At 45.7% G+C, this 18,570-nt stretch overlaps 1 protein-coding gene across 1 annotated transcript in view; it reads right to left on the reverse strand.

Moving 5' to 3' along the window:
* LCP2 (lymphocyte cytosolic protein 2) overlaps positions 1–18,570 on the reverse strand; it is a 48,707-nt gene that overhangs the window by 13,017 nt on the left and 17,120 nt on the right. Inside the window, exons 4-14 of the mRNA XM_002744580.6 lie at positions 15,390–15,455; positions 14,915–14,946; positions 14,188–14,225; positions 10,527–10,725; positions 8,172–8,269; positions 6,774–6,837; positions 6,531–6,614; positions 2,589–2,614; positions 2,464–2,483; positions 2,258–2,365; positions 824–854 (exon numbers count right to left, since the gene is read on the reverse strand). Of these exons, the coding sequence (XP_002744626.1) occupies positions 824–854; positions 2,258–2,365; positions 2,464–2,483; positions 2,589–2,614; positions 6,531–6,614; positions 6,774–6,837; positions 8,172–8,269; positions 10,527–10,725; positions 14,188–14,225; positions 14,915–14,946; positions 15,390–15,455 (766 nt within the window). The remainder of the gene's footprint in view (positions 1–823; positions 855–2,257; positions 2,366–2,463; positions 2,484–2,588; positions 2,615–6,530; positions 6,615–6,773; positions 6,838–8,171; positions 8,270–10,526; positions 10,726–14,187; positions 14,226–14,914; positions 14,947–15,389; positions 15,456–18,570) is intronic.

Below are 18,570 nucleotides of genomic sequence, written 5' to 3' on the forward strand. Positions count from 1 at the left end.
AAGATCTCAGCACTTTATTGGATCAAGCACAGCATCTAGCACAGAGTTCAGAAATAGCAGGGGCTTGTTGGCTGAGCCCCTGAATGACAGCAGGGGTCTGATGGCCGTCGGAGGGCTTCTGGTATAGAGAAACTCAGACAGATCTGGGTTCAGATCTTGGCTATTTATAAGCATGCAATTTGCAAAGAGTATCTTATTCCTTCTAAGCCTCAATTTCCTCTTCATAAAAGAGAAAAGATGATTCCTTATAGGCTCATTATATTCATATTAAAGTAATATCCAACTCTCCTGGTTTTCCTGGGTTGGAGGGAGTTCTTGGGACACCAGACTTTCCATTGCTAAAACTGGGAGCATCCTGCACAAACAGGGACAGTTGGTGATATTTAAGTAGCACAGCAATGTGCACATGGTAAGCATTCAAGAAATGCTCTTTCTCCTTTTTTTTTCAGGTTGTGGAAGTATTGAAAAGGAAAACAGTAGCCTAGGAAATGTAGGCATGGCCCAAACTTCTGGGCATCCTTTACTTTATCCTCTTCCTCTCCCTGCACCCTCTGCTAATTACCAGCCCCCTGGTAATGGGGCTGCAATTAACCCAGTCACCCTGGGAGCTCTTATAGGGACACAAGCTAAACAACACAGCATGATGGGCTCCAGGCAGTGACCAACACCCAAAGACAGAGGGACCGGCCCTCCAGAGTCCCCTGGGTGCAGGCCCTGCTCCAGATGCTGGACCAAGGCCAAGGTGGGTGGAGTCCCAACCTCCTCAGAGCCTATGCTGCATTTCCCTTTATCAGGCACTTACAAAATGACATTTTATACTTACATTCTCTCTTCTGTCTGGTCCCCATCCATGCCTGAAATGAATTAGGGCAAAGAAAAAGAACTGAGCATAACGAGTTTCAAAGAGCCAGCCTCCGATGCAGTTTGCTTCATTGAATAATGAGAAATCGAACCCACTGAGCCCAGGGAAGATGGGAAGCAGCAAACCCCCGCACAGCAGGGAGAAAGGGTGGAAGGGAGATTTAGTTACTCAATGTTCTGTTATCATTGCACGCTGAGCTAGGCAAATCTTTATTCTGTGTAGCTAATGCAGCAAATAATTATAAATATATATACATGGTTTAGTCAGCAAACTAACTCTTTAGTAGTTATTACATTTTACTGAGCTGTTGTTTCTCCCAAGAAATAAAAACATTTTAGGTAATATTCTCCCTTGCTCTTGTTTTAAAACAGCCCTTTTAGAGCCCACCTTGGTATAAAGAGGAGACAATTAGAAAACATCGCTGGTTTGGGACTGTTCCAAAGGGGGCTTGGTACGCTTTGACCAGGTGAATGAGCTTGTCAAACAGATCTGGGGACAGTTGCCCTAGGGCTGCGTCAGGTAGCTGCACTGCCTGGGCTGGATCATGTTCATTTTGGGGAGGGGGGAAGAGCAGGACAATGTGTTGAGCACCTCCTCTGTGTCTGATGCTTCACACATCATCATCTAATCCTGTGTTCATTTAAAATTTTGGAGTTTAGTTCCTTATGAGTTTGTTCCACTAATTTTGACTTTAAAAAATATTATACTAAAACGTTATCAAACTCCATTACTGAGGTTTTTTGGCACACTTTAGTTCTGGCCCTAATTTAATCCTCAAAACAGCCAAGCAAGGGTGATAGTTATGACCCCTGACTTATAAATGAGATGGAAGCCTTGGTTATATCCTTTGTAAGTAGCAGGGTTGGCCTTGACCCCAGGTACATGTGCGCCATTTGGTAAATAGGCTGAAAACTACTTTATAGCAAAGTTAAAAATACTAAGGCAGAGCTCAGTATTCTGCAATTATAAAATGTGGTTAAGCAGTAAGAAAGACACTTGCTGTGACCTAAAAATCTTCCCCAATCATTTCCTCTTTGCTACCTGCATTCAGAAATAAAATGGTAAGTACAGTTCCTATGAACTGTGAAGGCTTTGCTATAATGAGGTAGGAAAACTCAATAAAATATTTGACTGTCATCTCTATAAACAGCAGTCATCCCATATCCTTGATTAGATGTTGCCCTACTCATTTCTCAGTAGAGTCAATTTCCTTCAAAGAGACCCTGATCCTTGACAGCCAACCTTGAAGCCTGAACATCCCTCAAGCCACAGCAAGAAAAGGCCCGCCCTGTCCAGGAGCTCCGAGGAGCCTCGGTTCCCGCTGCAGAGTCTGCACTGGACAGCCTGTCTGTTGGCCACTCTGAATGACAAGCTCAAGCAATAGCAGACAGTTACTTTGGCACAGGTGGCTTCTTCCCTGGCAAAGGGCTGCTTCTTTCATGTCTTTCCGTGGTTGGTGGTAAAGGAGGCTTTTGCATCTTGGGTAAATGCTCCCCGAGAGACCTGTGGAGTTCAGGAAAAGAGTGTGTGAGAAACAAACTTTGAGGAGGCAGAGTTCTACAGAGTGTCCCGGTACCCTCATGTGGATGCCACAGTCTTACCTTCCCGCCGGAATCGAGGGCTGCAACACAGGAGGGAAGATAGATGAGTGTCCAAGCATTTTTCAAAGAATGAGGACAAGATGTGAAATAAATGAACGAAACCAAAAAATAAGGGAATAGCTTACCTTGTCAGAAAACAGTGGTTTCTTTCCTGTAAATGACAGACAGCAGACGGACTGTGAATTCAGAACTTCATAAGCATGAAGTTTAAAAACACAGTTTGATGAAACCATGAGTCTGAACCCTTTTGGCAGTTGATGGAGTTTAAGCATTAAAGCATTAAAAACTTCAGACGAGGAAGGGTCCCTTACAGAGCACCAAATTTTATAAGATCAGAGAAATTAAACGGCTTGCCCATTTAATTTTAAGGTCACACAGCTTTGTGTACATACAGGTAGTATAGTGGATTTTGTGCTGTTTTTTTTTTTAATTAAAAAAAGACCTAAAAAGAAAAACCAACATTTTCTTTTCTATAACTGATGATCAAAAGGATTAATATTTTCTTGGGATTTTATACCTCTTTAATTGGCCAAAATATTTCTTCTGCAGCCTAAGTTTTATTTTCGTATCTGAAACAAGCCCACTTGCCACGGAGAGGTTAATTTTTCTCCAATTCTGTGTAACACTTGATATTAAATGAAGCACTCCACTTAGTTTCTGAAGAAACGTTTAACTTGGGGAGAGCATTTCAGGAGATTCTTCTGGCTCCTGAAGAAATGCCAGGTGTACTTGATAATTCTGCATCACGAAGCTATTCAAAGCAATTTAATTTGTATTCTATCTAAAGTCCCCTAGAATAAATAGGCCCTTTGTTTTCAATGTGATAAAAGTATTACTAACAGAATTCAACCAGGTCTAGAAGCAAACCCTACATGACCATGAACAAGTTATTTAAGGTTTTTGAGTCCCAATGTTATCATCTCTCTAAAACAAAGAGTATAGATGAAAACCCTATGGGTGTGCCTCAAGAACCAGGCAACGATTTGTATGCAGGGTCAGGCACATGATTGTGAAAGCTGATCATACAAATTGGGATTTTTATCACATCCGAGGAAAACAGAGTTGAGAAGCCAGAGGGAAAAGCACTCAGGACACATAACAGGGCTCCAGAAAAGTGATTCTATGTGAGTTTGGCTGCTGAAACTGCCTGCTGTGACCTAAAACCAGTTTTATCTCGTGGTTGCTATAATAATCTACTGCAACTCGAAGATTAAGTTTGCCCTCTGCCACCACTCACCAATAGAAATTCGCCAGCCCTCCAAAACCAATAAACTTTCCCAAAGAGTGATATGTAACATTTCTCTTTAAAAAAAAAAAAAAAAAGAAAGAGAGAAAGAAAGAAAGAAAAAGGAACGAAGGGGAGGAAGAAAGAGGAAGAGGAAGAGGGAGAGGGAATGGGAGTGTTGCTTTATTCTAAAAATAGGTATTGAAAACCTCTTTTATGCCAATAATTGTGCTTAATAATGGCCAACCAATATTTCATATAAACCTGTGAGTAGGTGTGATGTGGTACAGATAAGATAAGAGTGCATATCTTGTGTGTTTAAAGTGAAGAGTTCTATAAATGTTTATTAAGTTTACTTGTTCTGAATCTGAGTTCAAGTCCTGGATATCCTTGTTAATTTTCTGTCTCGTTGATCTATCTAATATTGATGTTGAAATCTCCCACTACTACTGTGTGGGAGTCTAAGTCTCTTTATAGTTCTTATGTATCTGGGTGTTCCTGTATTGGGTTTTTTTCTCTCCTGTATTGGGTCATTTCTCTTTTTTATAAAACCTCCAACCTCCTTTTTGTTCTTCAGACTTACTGAGGACCCTGAAGACCAATTGCCCCAAATTGGAATTCTTTCTTCCTAAATAAAAGAAACTTAGAGATATGCTTCTACGTTTTTATTTTGACATTGATATGGTCCATGTGGGCTGACAATTGTTAGTTAACTCACCCTTCTTTCCCTTTCTTCCAGACCCAGGCACAGTTAATGCCCTATGGTGAATAGTGATATTATCTACCTGGAATTGTATTTTCACAACATGATTTCCTCTTTAAGGACCAAGTACATTAGTCCCATGAGAATAATATTGTTTCACTGTGAAGAGCTTACTGGCACTGAGTGCAGTGACTCATGCTTGTAGGGAGGTCGAGCCAGGAGAATCACTTGAGGCCAGGAGTTCAAGATCAGCCTGGTGAACACAGGGTAACCCTGGTCTTTACAGAATATTTAAAAATTAGCCAGGCATGGTGGCATGCAGCTGCAATCCCAGCCACTTGGGAGGCTGGAGAAGGAGGATGCCCTGACTCCAGGAGTTTGAGGCTGTAATGAGCTATGATGGTGCCACTGCATTCCAGCCTGGGTCACAGAGTAAGACCCTGACTCAAAAAGAAAAAAGAAAAGGAGCTTGCCGGTAGTGGGGAGCGTTTTGATGGTATAAAAGATGTTTGTAGAACTTTGATTTGGGGGTAGAACCTCTACTTTAGAGGGGCACCCAGGAAACTTAGATTTATATTCTTTGACCTGAATAAGTATTTTAAAGTTTGCCAATATTTGCATATTCTCTGAGCGTGTTAAAAGTCTCATGTGGAGTGTAAATATTTTAAGAAGACATTAATCCTTCCAAAACATTGCAGAAAAGGGAGTAATTCAAGGATAAAACAGAAATTTTTGGAAAACTGTGTCTTTTAAAAATGTTTTTAGATATAGAAAAAAAGAATCATTTAAAAGAATAACTTCTGTGTCAGGAGGTGATTGTGAAGGATTTGATGTCAGTCTTCCACTTTTCTGATGTCTTGGCTCATGGGAATCAGCAGGGTTGGAATCTGAAGTCAAATCTATCTTCATTTCCACGTAATTATATCTCTCTGTAGCAGACGATTCCAAACCAAAACAGCCAGCACAGTTTTGCATGACTCAGCAGAGCTGTGATGCAGTTCGGGGAAAGAGCAGCAAGCAGCAGCCTCAAATCCAAGAACTGAAAGTCATTTTGCTGACAGACAAAAAGGGATTGAGGCCATAGAAGGCTAAATGCCTTGCTCGGAGCATAGCCAAGAAAGGGATGGGGTGCAGCTGGGATGGGCTTCTTATCCATTCAGTTGCTGAGTTCCTTCCTCAGATTCATCTAATTCACAGCAGGTTGAAACCCAGGGTCCTCAAATGCAGCATGATATGGTGGAAAAGAGCCCCCACTTAGAAGTCAGAAAGACGAGTATTCAAAGTCTGCACCTACTTACTCAAATCTAGGCAAAGTATTCAACTTCTCTGAGCCTTAATTTTATTATCTGAGAAGTGAGGATAAAAATGCCCCTCCTTTGTTGAGTTGGTGTGAGAATTAGAGATACTGTAGTTATATTTGTGGTAGGTAGAGCACTTGCCCAATAGTAGTGGTTCAATAAATGGTAGAAAGTTTTAAAATTGAACTGAAAATAGCTCCATGTGAAGTGAAGATAACTACAATCCAAGAATATTCTGTGTAAACTGTGGAGGAAAAGGACTGTGGTATACCTAATGTTTGGTCAATTGCATACCCCAAACAGAACAACCCCTACATTTGAATAGTACCTTAGGGATTTATAAAGTATTTTCTACGTACAGAACACCCACCTTACAAATTAGGAGATTGAGCCCTGAAAAAGTAACATCGCTGTGGTCCATGAGCTACTAAGTAGCAGGCAAGGCAGCAGATACCTGCTCCCCTAGCCCCATGTTGTAATTCATGTCCTCTCTCTGTACCCCAAAGCTTCTTGGCTGAAGGACAATGGGATTTGTGTACACAGGTCACACACATCACATAGAGAAGCAGCACAGCCCCCAGGAGCTGCAAGCAGGAGCTTTTTAATGAGGGGTGATCCGGGTTTAGGTCTCTACTCCCATCACTTGTTAGGTGTATGATCGTGGGAAGTTATTGCTTTGTGTCTCAGTTTCCTCATCTGTGAAATGAGGATGATTCTAATAGTCTCCACTTCCCAGTACTGTGGCCATAGTTAAATGAGATTGTCCATGTGACATGCATGCAGAAAGCACTTTATAAAGGCTTATCCTTATTACTATGCATTAAAGGCGAATCATACCCACCTAGTGTGAAGGGTTCTCTGTCAAATGGAGCTAAAGAACGATCTAGGGGAGGTTTCGTGCTTCTGTCTATTGAAGGAGCAGGGACTGGAAGGGGAAAAAGGCTGATATCAATAAAAGAAGAAAGCAGAGTACAATAAAAAAAAAAAAAGAAAAGAAAAGAAGAAAACAGTTGGCTGGGGATGGGATGGGGCTAGGGGAGTGCCTGGTGGGAACAGGGCAAGAGAGAGCAGCCCTCGTACTTACGCTTTGCTGTTTTGTGGTTTCTGTTTCTGGGCTCTTCATGGTTAGTCTGGGATGGGGGCAGTGGCTGCATAAAGATCCAGACGTTAAGAAGCATCGCCAATACATCAGCAAGACCCAGCACTCTCAAAACCGATCCGGATCTGCTCATGTTGCCTCATCTTCCTGTTCTGCCTACAGACATCCACATTCATTTCTTACCTGAACTACTGCAGTAGCCTCCCATCTGAGCCCCCTGTTCTACACTCTGCCATGGAGGCTCTTTTCTGCATGGCAGTGGAGTGAGCATGTCACTTTACTGTTAAGACTTCCAGTGGCTCCTATAGCATTAGGAACAAAATTAAAACTCACTAATGTCCTGCATGGCCCTGCCTGAGCTGGCCCATGTTTCCCCTCTCAACTCTTTCCTATCATCCCCTCTCAGTACTCATGGGGTCCTCACCATAGTGTCATCTTGCAGTTCTTGGAAAATCTTAAGGTCATGCCCTCTTTGGTGTCTCTATACTTGTTTACTTCTGCCTAGAATGTTCTTCTCCCAGCTTTTGCCACAACCTGCTCATTCTGTCCCAGCTCCTTGTCACCTCCCCATCCACCATCATGTTACCTGGTCTTCTGTCTCCCCAACCACACATAACTACTCAAATGATCTCTTTCAGACATCTGCCTACCGTCTGATGACCTGTCTCCCCCTAACCCTAGCTGAGCTTTATGAAAGCAGGGACCTTATTTATCTTGTTCACACTTATTAGCAGTGTCTAGAACTCTGCTTGGCACACTCTAGCTGCTCAGTCAATATTTGCTGATTGAATGAGTGAATCCTGCATCTCAACAGTGGAGATGAAGGTCTTCAAATTTCAAAAGCAACGTGCACTTGTAGATAGATTCGTAAAGAGAACACATTTCATAGCTATCAATTCCTTAGTCTGAGCTTCTCAGGGTCACTCTGGGAACTTATCAGATTCACAAGAGCTGGGCTGTATGCTTGAAGAAAGAGAAAACGGGGTTTGCCACCTCTGCCTCCTCGGGTCCGAAGGCACCTGTCCCTGGAATTGCAGGTGTCGGCCAGAAGGTGGCGCAAGTCTTTTTGCAGGAGAGAGGAAGGTGCGGTACCCACGCAACACCAATGGGTGCCATGGTCTTTATTCGGTTCTCTTAGGGTTTATTTTAGTTTTCACTTCTCTCAAATAGCGGGAAGTAAATAAAAACCACCAGTATTTTACCCCAAAAAAGAAACACTTGTGAGTGCCTGGGTATGCATTTTCCCAGCTGAGGGAAAAGATTATAATCTTTTCTTACAAGATTAGAATGAGGTGAAGATGTTATTAGTTCCATTTTTCTCTCTGGCGGAAGAAAGAACTGCAGTGGACACCAAGTACTATAAAAGAACGGGAGGAGGCCTACCGAGTGATTCCGGCCTGTTGGCGGGGGCGGGAGGGCGGCCATCGGTCTCTGAGGGGGCACAGGAGGCTGCTGGGGGGCTTTCCCAGAGAGGGGCCGGTCTGTGGAAACACAAGGTTATTAAGGTGAAAGGCGAGTGTTGGTCAAGCTCAGGCGTCTGCAGGAACAGATGTAGCTCAGGGCACGGGGGGGAGGTGCATGATCCTCGAACCCCAGTACCATCAGTGCCAGCAGGAACCCTAGCCACGGCAAGACCCAGCCTGGATCTCACCTACCCCTCCCGGCCCGTTTTTCTGTCCCAGTTCGTGTTACTCTTCTTCTACACAGGCTCAGCTTCCTTTGCACTTCACAGGAATAGGTATTAATCAGTGATTTTACCAATCAAGAAAGTCCTCTTTGTAAATAGCTCAGCCTGAACTGGAAGGGAGCATTTTCAGATAGTTTTGTAAAGAAGTAAACATACACATATACCTCTGTATGCAGACACACAAATATACACATGTGCACACATGCACGTGCACACACACATGCATATGTATTCACACACCTGCACACACAGAGACACGTGTGCACACAGACACACACACATGCAAAAAATCCCACAGGCACACCCAGCTTCCTATGTAGGGTAAAGTCAGCTCTCTCTACCCATACGGATCCTGTTCTGGCTGCCCTTCCTTGCCCTCTCCAATGCCCTGGGCCGTCTCCTCACTGACATATCCTCCTTTTGCTCATCTCTTCCCATAAAGGGAGGAGCTGGTCACCTACTTCTGTTACCAGACCACAGACTCTTAAGTGGTAGCTAGATTTGCCTTGAACAGAAACACACATTATCTGAACAGAAACTCATATTATCCAGATTGTCAAGGAAGTGTCCCTAGGCCAGATTGACAGGCTGGCAATTTCCTACCCCTTTGATGGGGAAAGGCCAGGACAAGACCATCAGGCAAGAGGGGTGAGTGGGAACAGATGTAGCGTAAGGACCTCCTTACGCTTTGTGCCCTGGGTGCCTCTCTTGCCTCACGCTAGTCCCAGGCTTGGAGAGGCGTGGCTCTTCCACAGAGATGAGGGTAGGACAAGGCCCAGCCTGACCTAATCTCACCCCACTCCACCCACAATGACTATCTCTCAGCTTCTCTAATAGGCCATGCTCGTTTAAGCCTCAGGCCCTTTGCACGGCCATTTCTACTGCTTCAAACTTCTTCCCTTACCACATCCATTTCCACTTGGCCAACTTGCATTCATCCTTTAATCTCAGTTTAATATCACAAGTTAAAGATCACACCCTCAGGCAAACGCCCCAGCCTCATCTCCTGCACTTGTCTTCCTGCCTCTATGTCACGGTTTCACTAAGTAATCTCATGGCTCATTTGTTAGAGGCTGCCTCACCTACTGGACTGTCAGTCCCTTGGCAAAGACTGTCTTGCTCACTCTGTTTCTTAATGACAGGCACACACAAGGCACTCAACAACTGGCTTATTCATTGCTTCTCTATATATGAAACAGGCTTGATCACGGTTGTCCTTATTACACGGGCGTTAAAAAACCACCATGACATATTGAGACAGCATTTTGTGAAAGGGCTTTAAAATGGAAATGAGTTATACCGCATAAAAGATTAAATATATTCATTTTCTGTGGCACTGATCTTCAATTTTCGGCTTACTCCCTGAAAGTATATGATACAAGTATATATTTGTTTATTTTCTGTCAAGGTCACTATTAGAATGTAAACCCCAGGAGGCAGGGGCTGTGTCATCTTTCCTGATTGTTTCTCAGCACTTAGAATGGGGCCTGGGCTTCCAGCAGATCAACGGTGTTTGCTGAATGAGTGAATGGAGAGGTGAGGGGGCTAAAAGGACAGAGAGACAATAAAAATCATAAATATCGTCTCATTTTTTAAAGTTAGAATCAAACCCTACTCAATATCTTCATGTTTATTCTAACATACTAATACCATGTGACTATGATTTGATCAAAAGATGGGAAAGAACAGGAAAGCACTCTTGGAGTACCTGAGTAAACCACAGAATGAGCTGAAATTGCCAAATAGCCTTAGGTGGGGTAGTTCAATGCTGATACCAGCCACCACAGGCAGGAGTTGTCTGCACTATTAGCAGTTCTCACAGCAAGCCTACGTGATCTGTATGTTATTTTCCTATTTCACAGATGAGGAAATTGAGGCCCAGAGAGGTAGAGTTACTTGTACAGAGCCACATAGCTGTTAAGAAGCCGAGCGGGTATCGGCACCCAGAGCTTTCTCCTACATGGGCAAGCTGGGCCATCGGCCTTCTGTGCAGCAGTGGGGAGCTTGGCTTTAGGCTGCTGGGGCCAGAGAATCCGGAAGCGGGCCCTTACCTATGTACATGGAGTTGGAGTTGGGAAAAGGCTTGGCAGGCAGGATGGAGCTCTGCAGAGCTTCCTCATCGTTGGAGGGTGGCGGCTCATAATCCGCATCATCTTCCACGGGTGCCTCTTCCTCCTCATTGGGGGACTCATAGTCACCGTCATCCTCTCCATCCTGGTCGTCATTGGGACTTTCATAGTCATCTTCTTCCTGCCAACACAGTGGCAGAGACCGTGTAGTTTGTAGAGGCTCTGTGGCCCGCGATGTGCCTTTGCCTACTCTCTCCCTGCCAAGCCTCACAGCAGCATAACCCGGGACCAGGCAGCCTGAAGATGGTTACTCTCATCTTACAGATGAGGAAACTGAGGTCAGGGAGCATCATATCACAGGGGCAGCAAGTCATGGACTTGAGACCTTGTTGAAGGTCTTCAGACCACCTTTTTACACAACGTCTTTTTGCACAACAGAGAAAAAGAGAAGAAATGAGGAGGATGTTGGAACAGAGGGCACAGGAATAGGCTCTGTTTTGAGTAAAAACATTTTTTACTCCCAGCACATTACACATTTTTTACTTTCTTTTTACCAAGAGAAAGACTAAGGGCCTGGAGCATTTGTGATGATACTAATTAATTACCATTTCTTAGTGTGCATGTGCTCAAAAAATTTCCTCTCATTATAACCTAGTGCAGTGTTGAAAACCTAGCTAATGGGGAAAACAGATCAACAAAGCCTGTTAAGTGGAAGGCAGATTAGGTTGTGTCTAGAAGGGGATGGTCAGAGGCTGCTCTATTCTTTTTGCTGAGCGTTGAGTCTATCAACACATCCATTATTCATGAAATCTGACACTGAGTTTGAAGCTGCTCTCTTGAAAAAGACTCTCTAAATTTTAAATTTTTAACTGTACTTTATTTTTGCTTCTTCCCGAGTCTCAAGGAAAGTAAGCTCTAAGTGCTGGGTGCTTGCCTTTGAGGCAGTGAAAGTGCAGGAGCATCGGAATGACTTCCCAGCAGAGGTGGCAGCAGCAGTAGCAGTGATGAGCGCTCACCGTGGTCATGCCAACGTCCAGGCGTGAGTCAGTGAGCCCAGAGCTCAACACTCAAGGGCAGTGTGGGAAAAAGCAATGGGAAGTGGCCACTTTTTTGAGGAAAGGTATGTTCCAATGTCCCAGAAATCCTGACAGCTTTGGGTGGACTCAGACAGACTGTCTTTAAGTTGCTCAGTTGAAAGATTCCTGTTTGTTTTTGACGTGAGGAATATTAAAAACATCAACAATAGAGGAGCATAGTGAGCATTGGGTGGCTTCCCAACTGCAAAAAAGACTTTGTCCTGCCCTGTCAGTGTTCTTTTTGTTTTGGAGATGGAGTCTCGCACTGTTGCCCAGCCTGTAGTGCAGTGGCGTGATCTCGACTCACTGCAATCTCTGCCTCCTGGGTTCAAGCAATTCTCCTGCCTTAGCCTGTTGGCCAGGATGGTCTCCATCTTCTGACTTCATGATCTACCTGCCTTGGCCTCCCAAAGTGGTAGGATTACATGCATGAGTCATGGTGCCCGGCCCCAGTTAGTGTTCTTATAACTTAGGAGCAGGTGGGCGGAGCCTTAGAGAAATGCTGCTTCAGATCAAGAGCCTCAGCATGGAGGTCCCCAGGCACGTGGCCTCCCTCCAGCCCCTGCTGACCCTTCCCTTGCCCTGTCCACCCCAGGCCAGTCATTCCCGACTTTACACCAGCCCTTTACCCCATCAACCTTTCTCCAATGACAGACTTTTCCTCTCTGCTTCTAGAACAATTATTTTCTCCCAATCATTTGGCTCCTAAATTTGTATGCATGGTGTTGTTGCTAATTATACTCTGCCATATGTGTGTTAAATTAAAATGGAGACCAGGCCTGAAGAATCCCTGAGCAGGCAAAACCAGTTGGGTCTCCTCAGTGACCTAAACCTTACTTGATTGGCAAGCATAAGCAAAAGTTAACTTGGGCTATTTCTCGTAAATGGCCATATTAAAGAAAAACAGAACTTAAGCTCAACCAATCAGAAGTAGCCAACAAACTTATAATTATATAACTAGGAGCTTTCCAGCAAGATAGACTAAATGAGATTGGTTAAAATTGTAACACATCAAATGTTTTTTGGAATGTGGATTAAGCATTACATCCACATTCACTTTATAAACGCTTAGCCCTCATGCTTCTTCGTCGAAGCCTCCTTCTGGTTTGGTGCTGCCTCATTCATGAATGTTTGTTTGCTCAAATAAATGCCGTTAAAAAAAAAAAAATTGCATAATGCCTCAGTTTACCTTTTTAAAATGGGGTATCCATACTGTAAAATGTTCATGATTGGTTTCTTTATCTCCTCCCATTTCCCTGTTTGCCCTTGCAAAGAGCTGGGCACATAACGTAGCTGCCAAGTTCTATAGCCACTAGTGAATGGAAGCTCTCAGTTCACAGAGAGGCTGGAAGACTAGCCTCAGGCACAGCACAAGAGGCTGCATGGCAAGGATTTGGCCTCTGTGAGTAAGCAGAAACATTTCAGTGGAAACTCTGGGCTATTTTCCCTTTGTACCAAAGAAATTTGTCAAATTTCTTCATTTTCAGGTAGAAAGAATAAACTTAGCTAAAACTTTTTTTTTTTTTTTTTTCAAATTAAATGCTTTCGTTTACCAGAATCCCAATAGGACAAGGGACATTTTGTTTTTTCTTTGTTTTTGTTTTTTTTTTTTTGAGACTGGATTTCACCATGTTGGCCAGGATGGTCTTCTTGATCTCCTGACCTCATGATCTGCCCGCCTCGGCCTTCCAAATTGCTGGGATTACAGGCATGAGCCACCTAGCCTGGCCTTTTATTTTTGTTTTCTAAAAGCACTAGAGGCAGCCTTTTACCAGAAGTACCATGTGACAGAGGGTCTGGTTACCTGGGTCCTAGGTCTGCCTCTAACTAGCTTTGTGGTCTACACAAGCCACATTCTGCTCTCCAGTGGGCTCAGTTGCCTCATCTGTAAAATGAATAGATTAGGCTAAAGTTCATAATAGAGTTCTCTGCCTGTGACTGCTTTGTTGCAGGGGGTGCGGGGCTGTGCATATAGATTTCTGGGGAGGGGTTTTACAATCCACCAGACTCTCAGAAGGGGCACTGTGACCTTTCAATGTAAAATCCAACTGGATAGCACCCTCCTTGAGGTCTTTTCAGGGCTAACAGTCGGTTTTGAAGTTATTTTCCCTCCATGCCACCAATGGGGACTTAAGTTCATGAGAAAAGCTGCTTGAGAATAGATTTCTAGGAGTGGCCATTTTGGGAGATGGGGGTTGTGGATGGGGGCTGGTAACAGTAGGTAAAGTGCAGTAAGCAAAGTACAGCCCAGGGCCACATGCCGCCCACCCTCTGTGTTTGTAAATGAAGATTTATGGGCACAAAGCCAAGCCCATTTGTTTGCTCATTGTCTGTGGCTGCTTTCATGCTCCAGTAGCAGTGCTGAGCAGCTGAGACAGAGGCTGCATGGCTCCCCAAATCGAAGCCATTTCCTGTCTGGCCCTATGCAGAACACCTTTTCTGAGCCCCAGGTGGGTGTGCTGGCATCATGTTAGAGCCCGCTCCACTTGGCTCCACGCTGGGTCCTTATTACAAAGCCACCCTGGACACTGCTGTAAAGGTGTGAGAACAGCCCACACCATACTCACAAAGGATGACCAGCCCCCATCGTCTTCTTCGTGGCTTTCTGTGGAAGGAAATAACATCACCATCAGCACTGAAGAAAGCCGCCACTTGAAGGAAAGTCAAAGCCGCTTCCCCATCTGATGCCTTTCCCCATCCCAGGCCTCCACCTACCTTCCACACCCCTGGGGGTTTAGCCACACTTATTGTCAGCTCCAGAGACCCTGCCCAAGGAGTTCATTCTACTGAAGAACCAGCGGGGTGGCAGTGGTTCTCGACCTTTCACATGCATAATAGTGACTTAGGAGTGCTTTAAGATGTGTAGATACCTGGGGGCCTATCCCCACAGCTTTGGATTCAACAGGAAGGGCCAGGGCCCAGGATTCTGCATTGCAAACACTATGTGCAATTGAACAGTTGAAAAGCTGCTTTAAAGACTCAGATGCAGGGCACTAGCCCAGCTTGGGTGCTCAGAGGTGGGGCCCTCTGCTTTCCTCTAAGAGCTCTCAGAGCTCTTCAATGTGTCCCTGAAGATGGTCCCAGCAGAACAGGGGCCATAAGCCAGATACCCTCAGAGCGACATCTCCTCCCCTCCATCTAGACCCAAACCCTTTTCTGGGTAAGAACTGGCTGACACACAAGTCAGTAAGGTCACCTGAATGAACCCAAAGAGCCCCCAAACCCAGAAAGACAAGAGAACTGAGATACCTATCACCTCCTAAAGCAATCACTTCTCAGCCCTGACAGCTTTACCTGTCTCTTCAGGAAAGCGCTGGACTTGGGGTCTGCAAAGGCAAATAGCATTGCATTAGTGGTCCTATTGATTTAAAGGGATCTCCCTCTTTCCTCAACCTGGTCCAGGGAGAGTGAGCCCCAGTGGAGGCCATGCCTCAATGCCCAAAAGGGGCTGGTGTCCTTGTTGCTCGGCAGCTGGGGCTAGGATACCCTGAAAATTCTGGAAATCACCAAGCCACATCAGTGGCATGACAGGAAGCTCATGTCTGCCTGATGCTCTAGAGGAAGTTCCCTCGATGTCCCAGACCAAGGGACAGGATGCAGGGCAGGGGAGGGAACGCTTTCCCCTCCTTGGACACCATCTTCCAGACCCCTGGGACTCAGGGGACCAATACAGGTCAAAAAAGTAGGGCAAAAACATTTCTGTGCCTCCCTTTTAAGGTTCAACCTGTGATTGAAAAATCTTGCGTTTCCTTACACCAGCCCCACTCACTTGCGCGTGAAGATGCTCCTTCTCTCTTCATTCTTGTTGATTTCTTGACTTAACTTACTGAGAATCCTGTGTGATAAAGAGAAAGATGAAGAGACAAAACCATCTTCTCTCAGCCTCAACCTTCCCCCTGACCCTTGATGCCCTGTGGTCTGTAGAACTTTGGGGCACCAGGGCCAACTTTGGCCAGCCTCCTCTTTGTCACCTCTGCAGGGACTCCCTGCTCCTCACTTCCTCCAGAATTTGCCACCTTATTACCCAGGCCAGACATTCCTCCTGCCCAGGAAGCCCACTCTTCTCCTTGCTGATCTGTGTCTGGCTGAGCCTTCCAAGTCCAGCTCAGAGCTTCTCCGTAAAGACTTGTCAGTTCATATTTGGCTTCCCCTCCAAACATCGGGACCCTTAGAATCTGGATACAATAGCTGTGTATTTTCTTGTCTTACACTTCCTGGGGCTGAGGTTCCCTGGCTCTTGCATGACTTGGCAGTGCTGTCTTGTTCCCAAGAATATTCAGACCATCTTCTAGACCCAGAGGAATCAGCTGCTCCTTGGAGATTTCTTAGCATAACCTCTACTGGGCTGTTCTTTAGCCTGTCATCTCCCTCCATCTTCCCCTCCTGGACTCCCACTCTGAGTGGATGTGTAAGATGTGGATTCTTACAAAAGCTTGGGGAGGGATTCTCTATAAAGGCAGGGCCTGCAGAATGAGAGACTCCTTGAATCACTCATGCCCCTGAAGCCAGCTTTCTCCAAGACACTTGAAGATACTCTTAGTCCCCAGGTATTTTCATGTCAGAACTAGCAAATCTCCACACCTCAGGATGGAGGTGAGGGAGCTGGGGCAGGAGCGCTTTGCCATCAGAACTGCATCTCCAACATGCCTGAGCAACAAGCATCCGTTCTAGTCTCTCAAACATCCAGAACTCACGACTCCAGCCTCACTTAGTACCCACTGATGAGACCAAGGAGATCCTCAGTAGTCGACAGCCTTAGTGTTTCCTATAGATTGGGGACAACTGGAAGGGACTTCAGATTATCTAGTCTAATTTCATTTTACAGAGGAGGTAGCAGAGGCCCGGACAAAGAAGGGACTAGCTTGAAACCATTTAGTAGTTAGTAGTAAAGGCCACCTCTCTTCCCACAACTCACACCAGCACCACAAGCCAGCCTTTCTAATTTCCAAGCCAGCACCCTTGCAAAGCACATGCCCCTGTGTCAGTTCCTTTCTGCTGCAAGCTCTCTGGAGGCAGACACTGCTGAGTCCCTGGCCTGCCTATGAGAATGACGCATGATCTCTGTTCCTTCTGCTTAATGACCATCCCATGGTAACAAGTTTAGCCTAAAACAAACTTGCTAAGTTAGCAAAGGAAGTCCTTAGCAGCCACCACGTCTCGATTCCTCTATCACCTCCCCTGCCCCTCAACTCCCTGATTTCTCCCAAGAAATGGGCTCCAGGCAGAGGGCAGTGGCTCATGCCTGTAATCCCGGAACCTTGGGAGGCCGACGCAGGCAGATCACTGAGGTCAGCAGTTTGAGACCAGCCTGGCCAACATGGTGAAACCCTGTCTCTACTAAAAATACAAAAATTAGCCGGGAGTGGTGCTTGCCTGTAATCCCAGTTACTCAGGAGGCTGAGGCAGGAGAATGGATTGAACCCAGGAGTCAGAGGTTGTAGTGAGCCAAGATCACTCCACTGCACTTCAGTCTGGGCAACAAGAGTGAAACTCTGTCTCAAAAAGAAAAAAAAAAAAGAAGAACGAGAGAAAGAAAGAAAGAAAGGAAGGAAAAGAAAAGAAAAGAAAAGAAAAGAAAAGAAAAGAAAAGAAAAGAAAAGAAAAGAAAAGAAAAGAAAAGAAAAGAAAAGAAAAGAAATGGGATCAAAACCCTCCTACCACATTAGAACAATAGGATAGACAAATTTTGATAAACAGGCTGGGTACTGAAGAGGAAAGAGGAGAAAGGGAAAGGTTTACTCTCTGTAATTGTGTTGCAGGCAACTCCAGGCTTCTATGACTGCACAGAGGAAGAGAGGCTTTAGGAGCAGCAGGGGGGCTTCCTAGTTGCCTCCTGACCATGCTGTCGGAATGCTGGTGACATGGTTCTTTTTGGTTCCTTTAAGGGGTTGTTTCCAGAAGGCGGTGGGCATGTGGGATGAAAGGACTCCTACAGAGAAGGCTGGGGAGCCTTGTTGGTGTCCTGTGTCCTGGTCATGTCAGGCGGTGCTGGCTGCAGCAGCCACTCCCATTCTGTCACCTATGTATTCAACAATGTACATCAAGGGCCTTCTACGTGCCAGGAACTTAGAAGTGCTCAAGGTGCATCAATGAACAAAACAGACAAAGACCTTTACTAGTCGAGAGCTTTAAGGAGGTGAAATGTGATGCCTATGCACCATGCACATGCAGGGTGGGGGACTGGGGAGGGGGATGGGAGTGCAGGGGTCGGGTGTGGTTGACATTTAAAATGAACCGGCCTCACTGAAGAGGTGACATTTTAGTAATGACTTGAGCTAGGTGGGACTGAGGCTCACCTCAGCGCCCTCCTCCTACAGACCTTGATGGGGCTCTGACCAGCTCACAAGGCTGCTTTGGATCTTGAAAGGACCTCCTGCTCTCTGCAGTGCTGCCTCTCACAGTATCTCTAACAGCCAGGTTGGAGGCTGCTGGGGCTCGATCTGGGTGAGGAAGGAAATGCCAAACCGCAGGCCCCAGCGGAGGAGCAACGAAGAGCTGAGGGAGGGCAGAATAGGGCCTGGCAGTTGGTGTGCAGCAAAGTGTGGGCTCCCAGAGCCCTTCTGCTTTGATGGGCTACAGAAAGCACCTCCCAAGCCTGTGGGAGCCCTGCCAAGGGCCGGTGGGCGGGGCAACAGTGATGGTGTGCGGGCAGGGAAGTGGTTGCTATGGCTATCGCTATGTGCAAACCTTCAAATGACACCCCACCCCTGGAGGACCAAGTGACAGTGAGTGGAGAGAGGTGACTCATTCTCCCTTCACCCCATAAACCCCAGGCCTCGCTCAGGACCAGAGCAAGAAGTGATGGGGCTGGGCAGACAGTTAAAATGCAGTCCTCTCCCCTTGCCTTTGTTTGAGGAACTAACTGGCCCTGGAAATGGACTGAACCTCCCCCGAGGAAGCCTGCCTGTTGTAGGAAGGCGGCATTCTACAGTGACCTGGGTTTCAGTACA

The sequence above is a fragment of the Callithrix jacchus genome, chromosome 2, assembly GCF_049354715.1.
Source record: "Callithrix jacchus isolate 240 chromosome 2, calJac240_pri, whole genome shotgun sequence".
Lineage (NCBI taxonomy): Eukaryota > Metazoa > Chordata > Mammalia > Primates > Cebidae > Callithrix > Callithrix jacchus.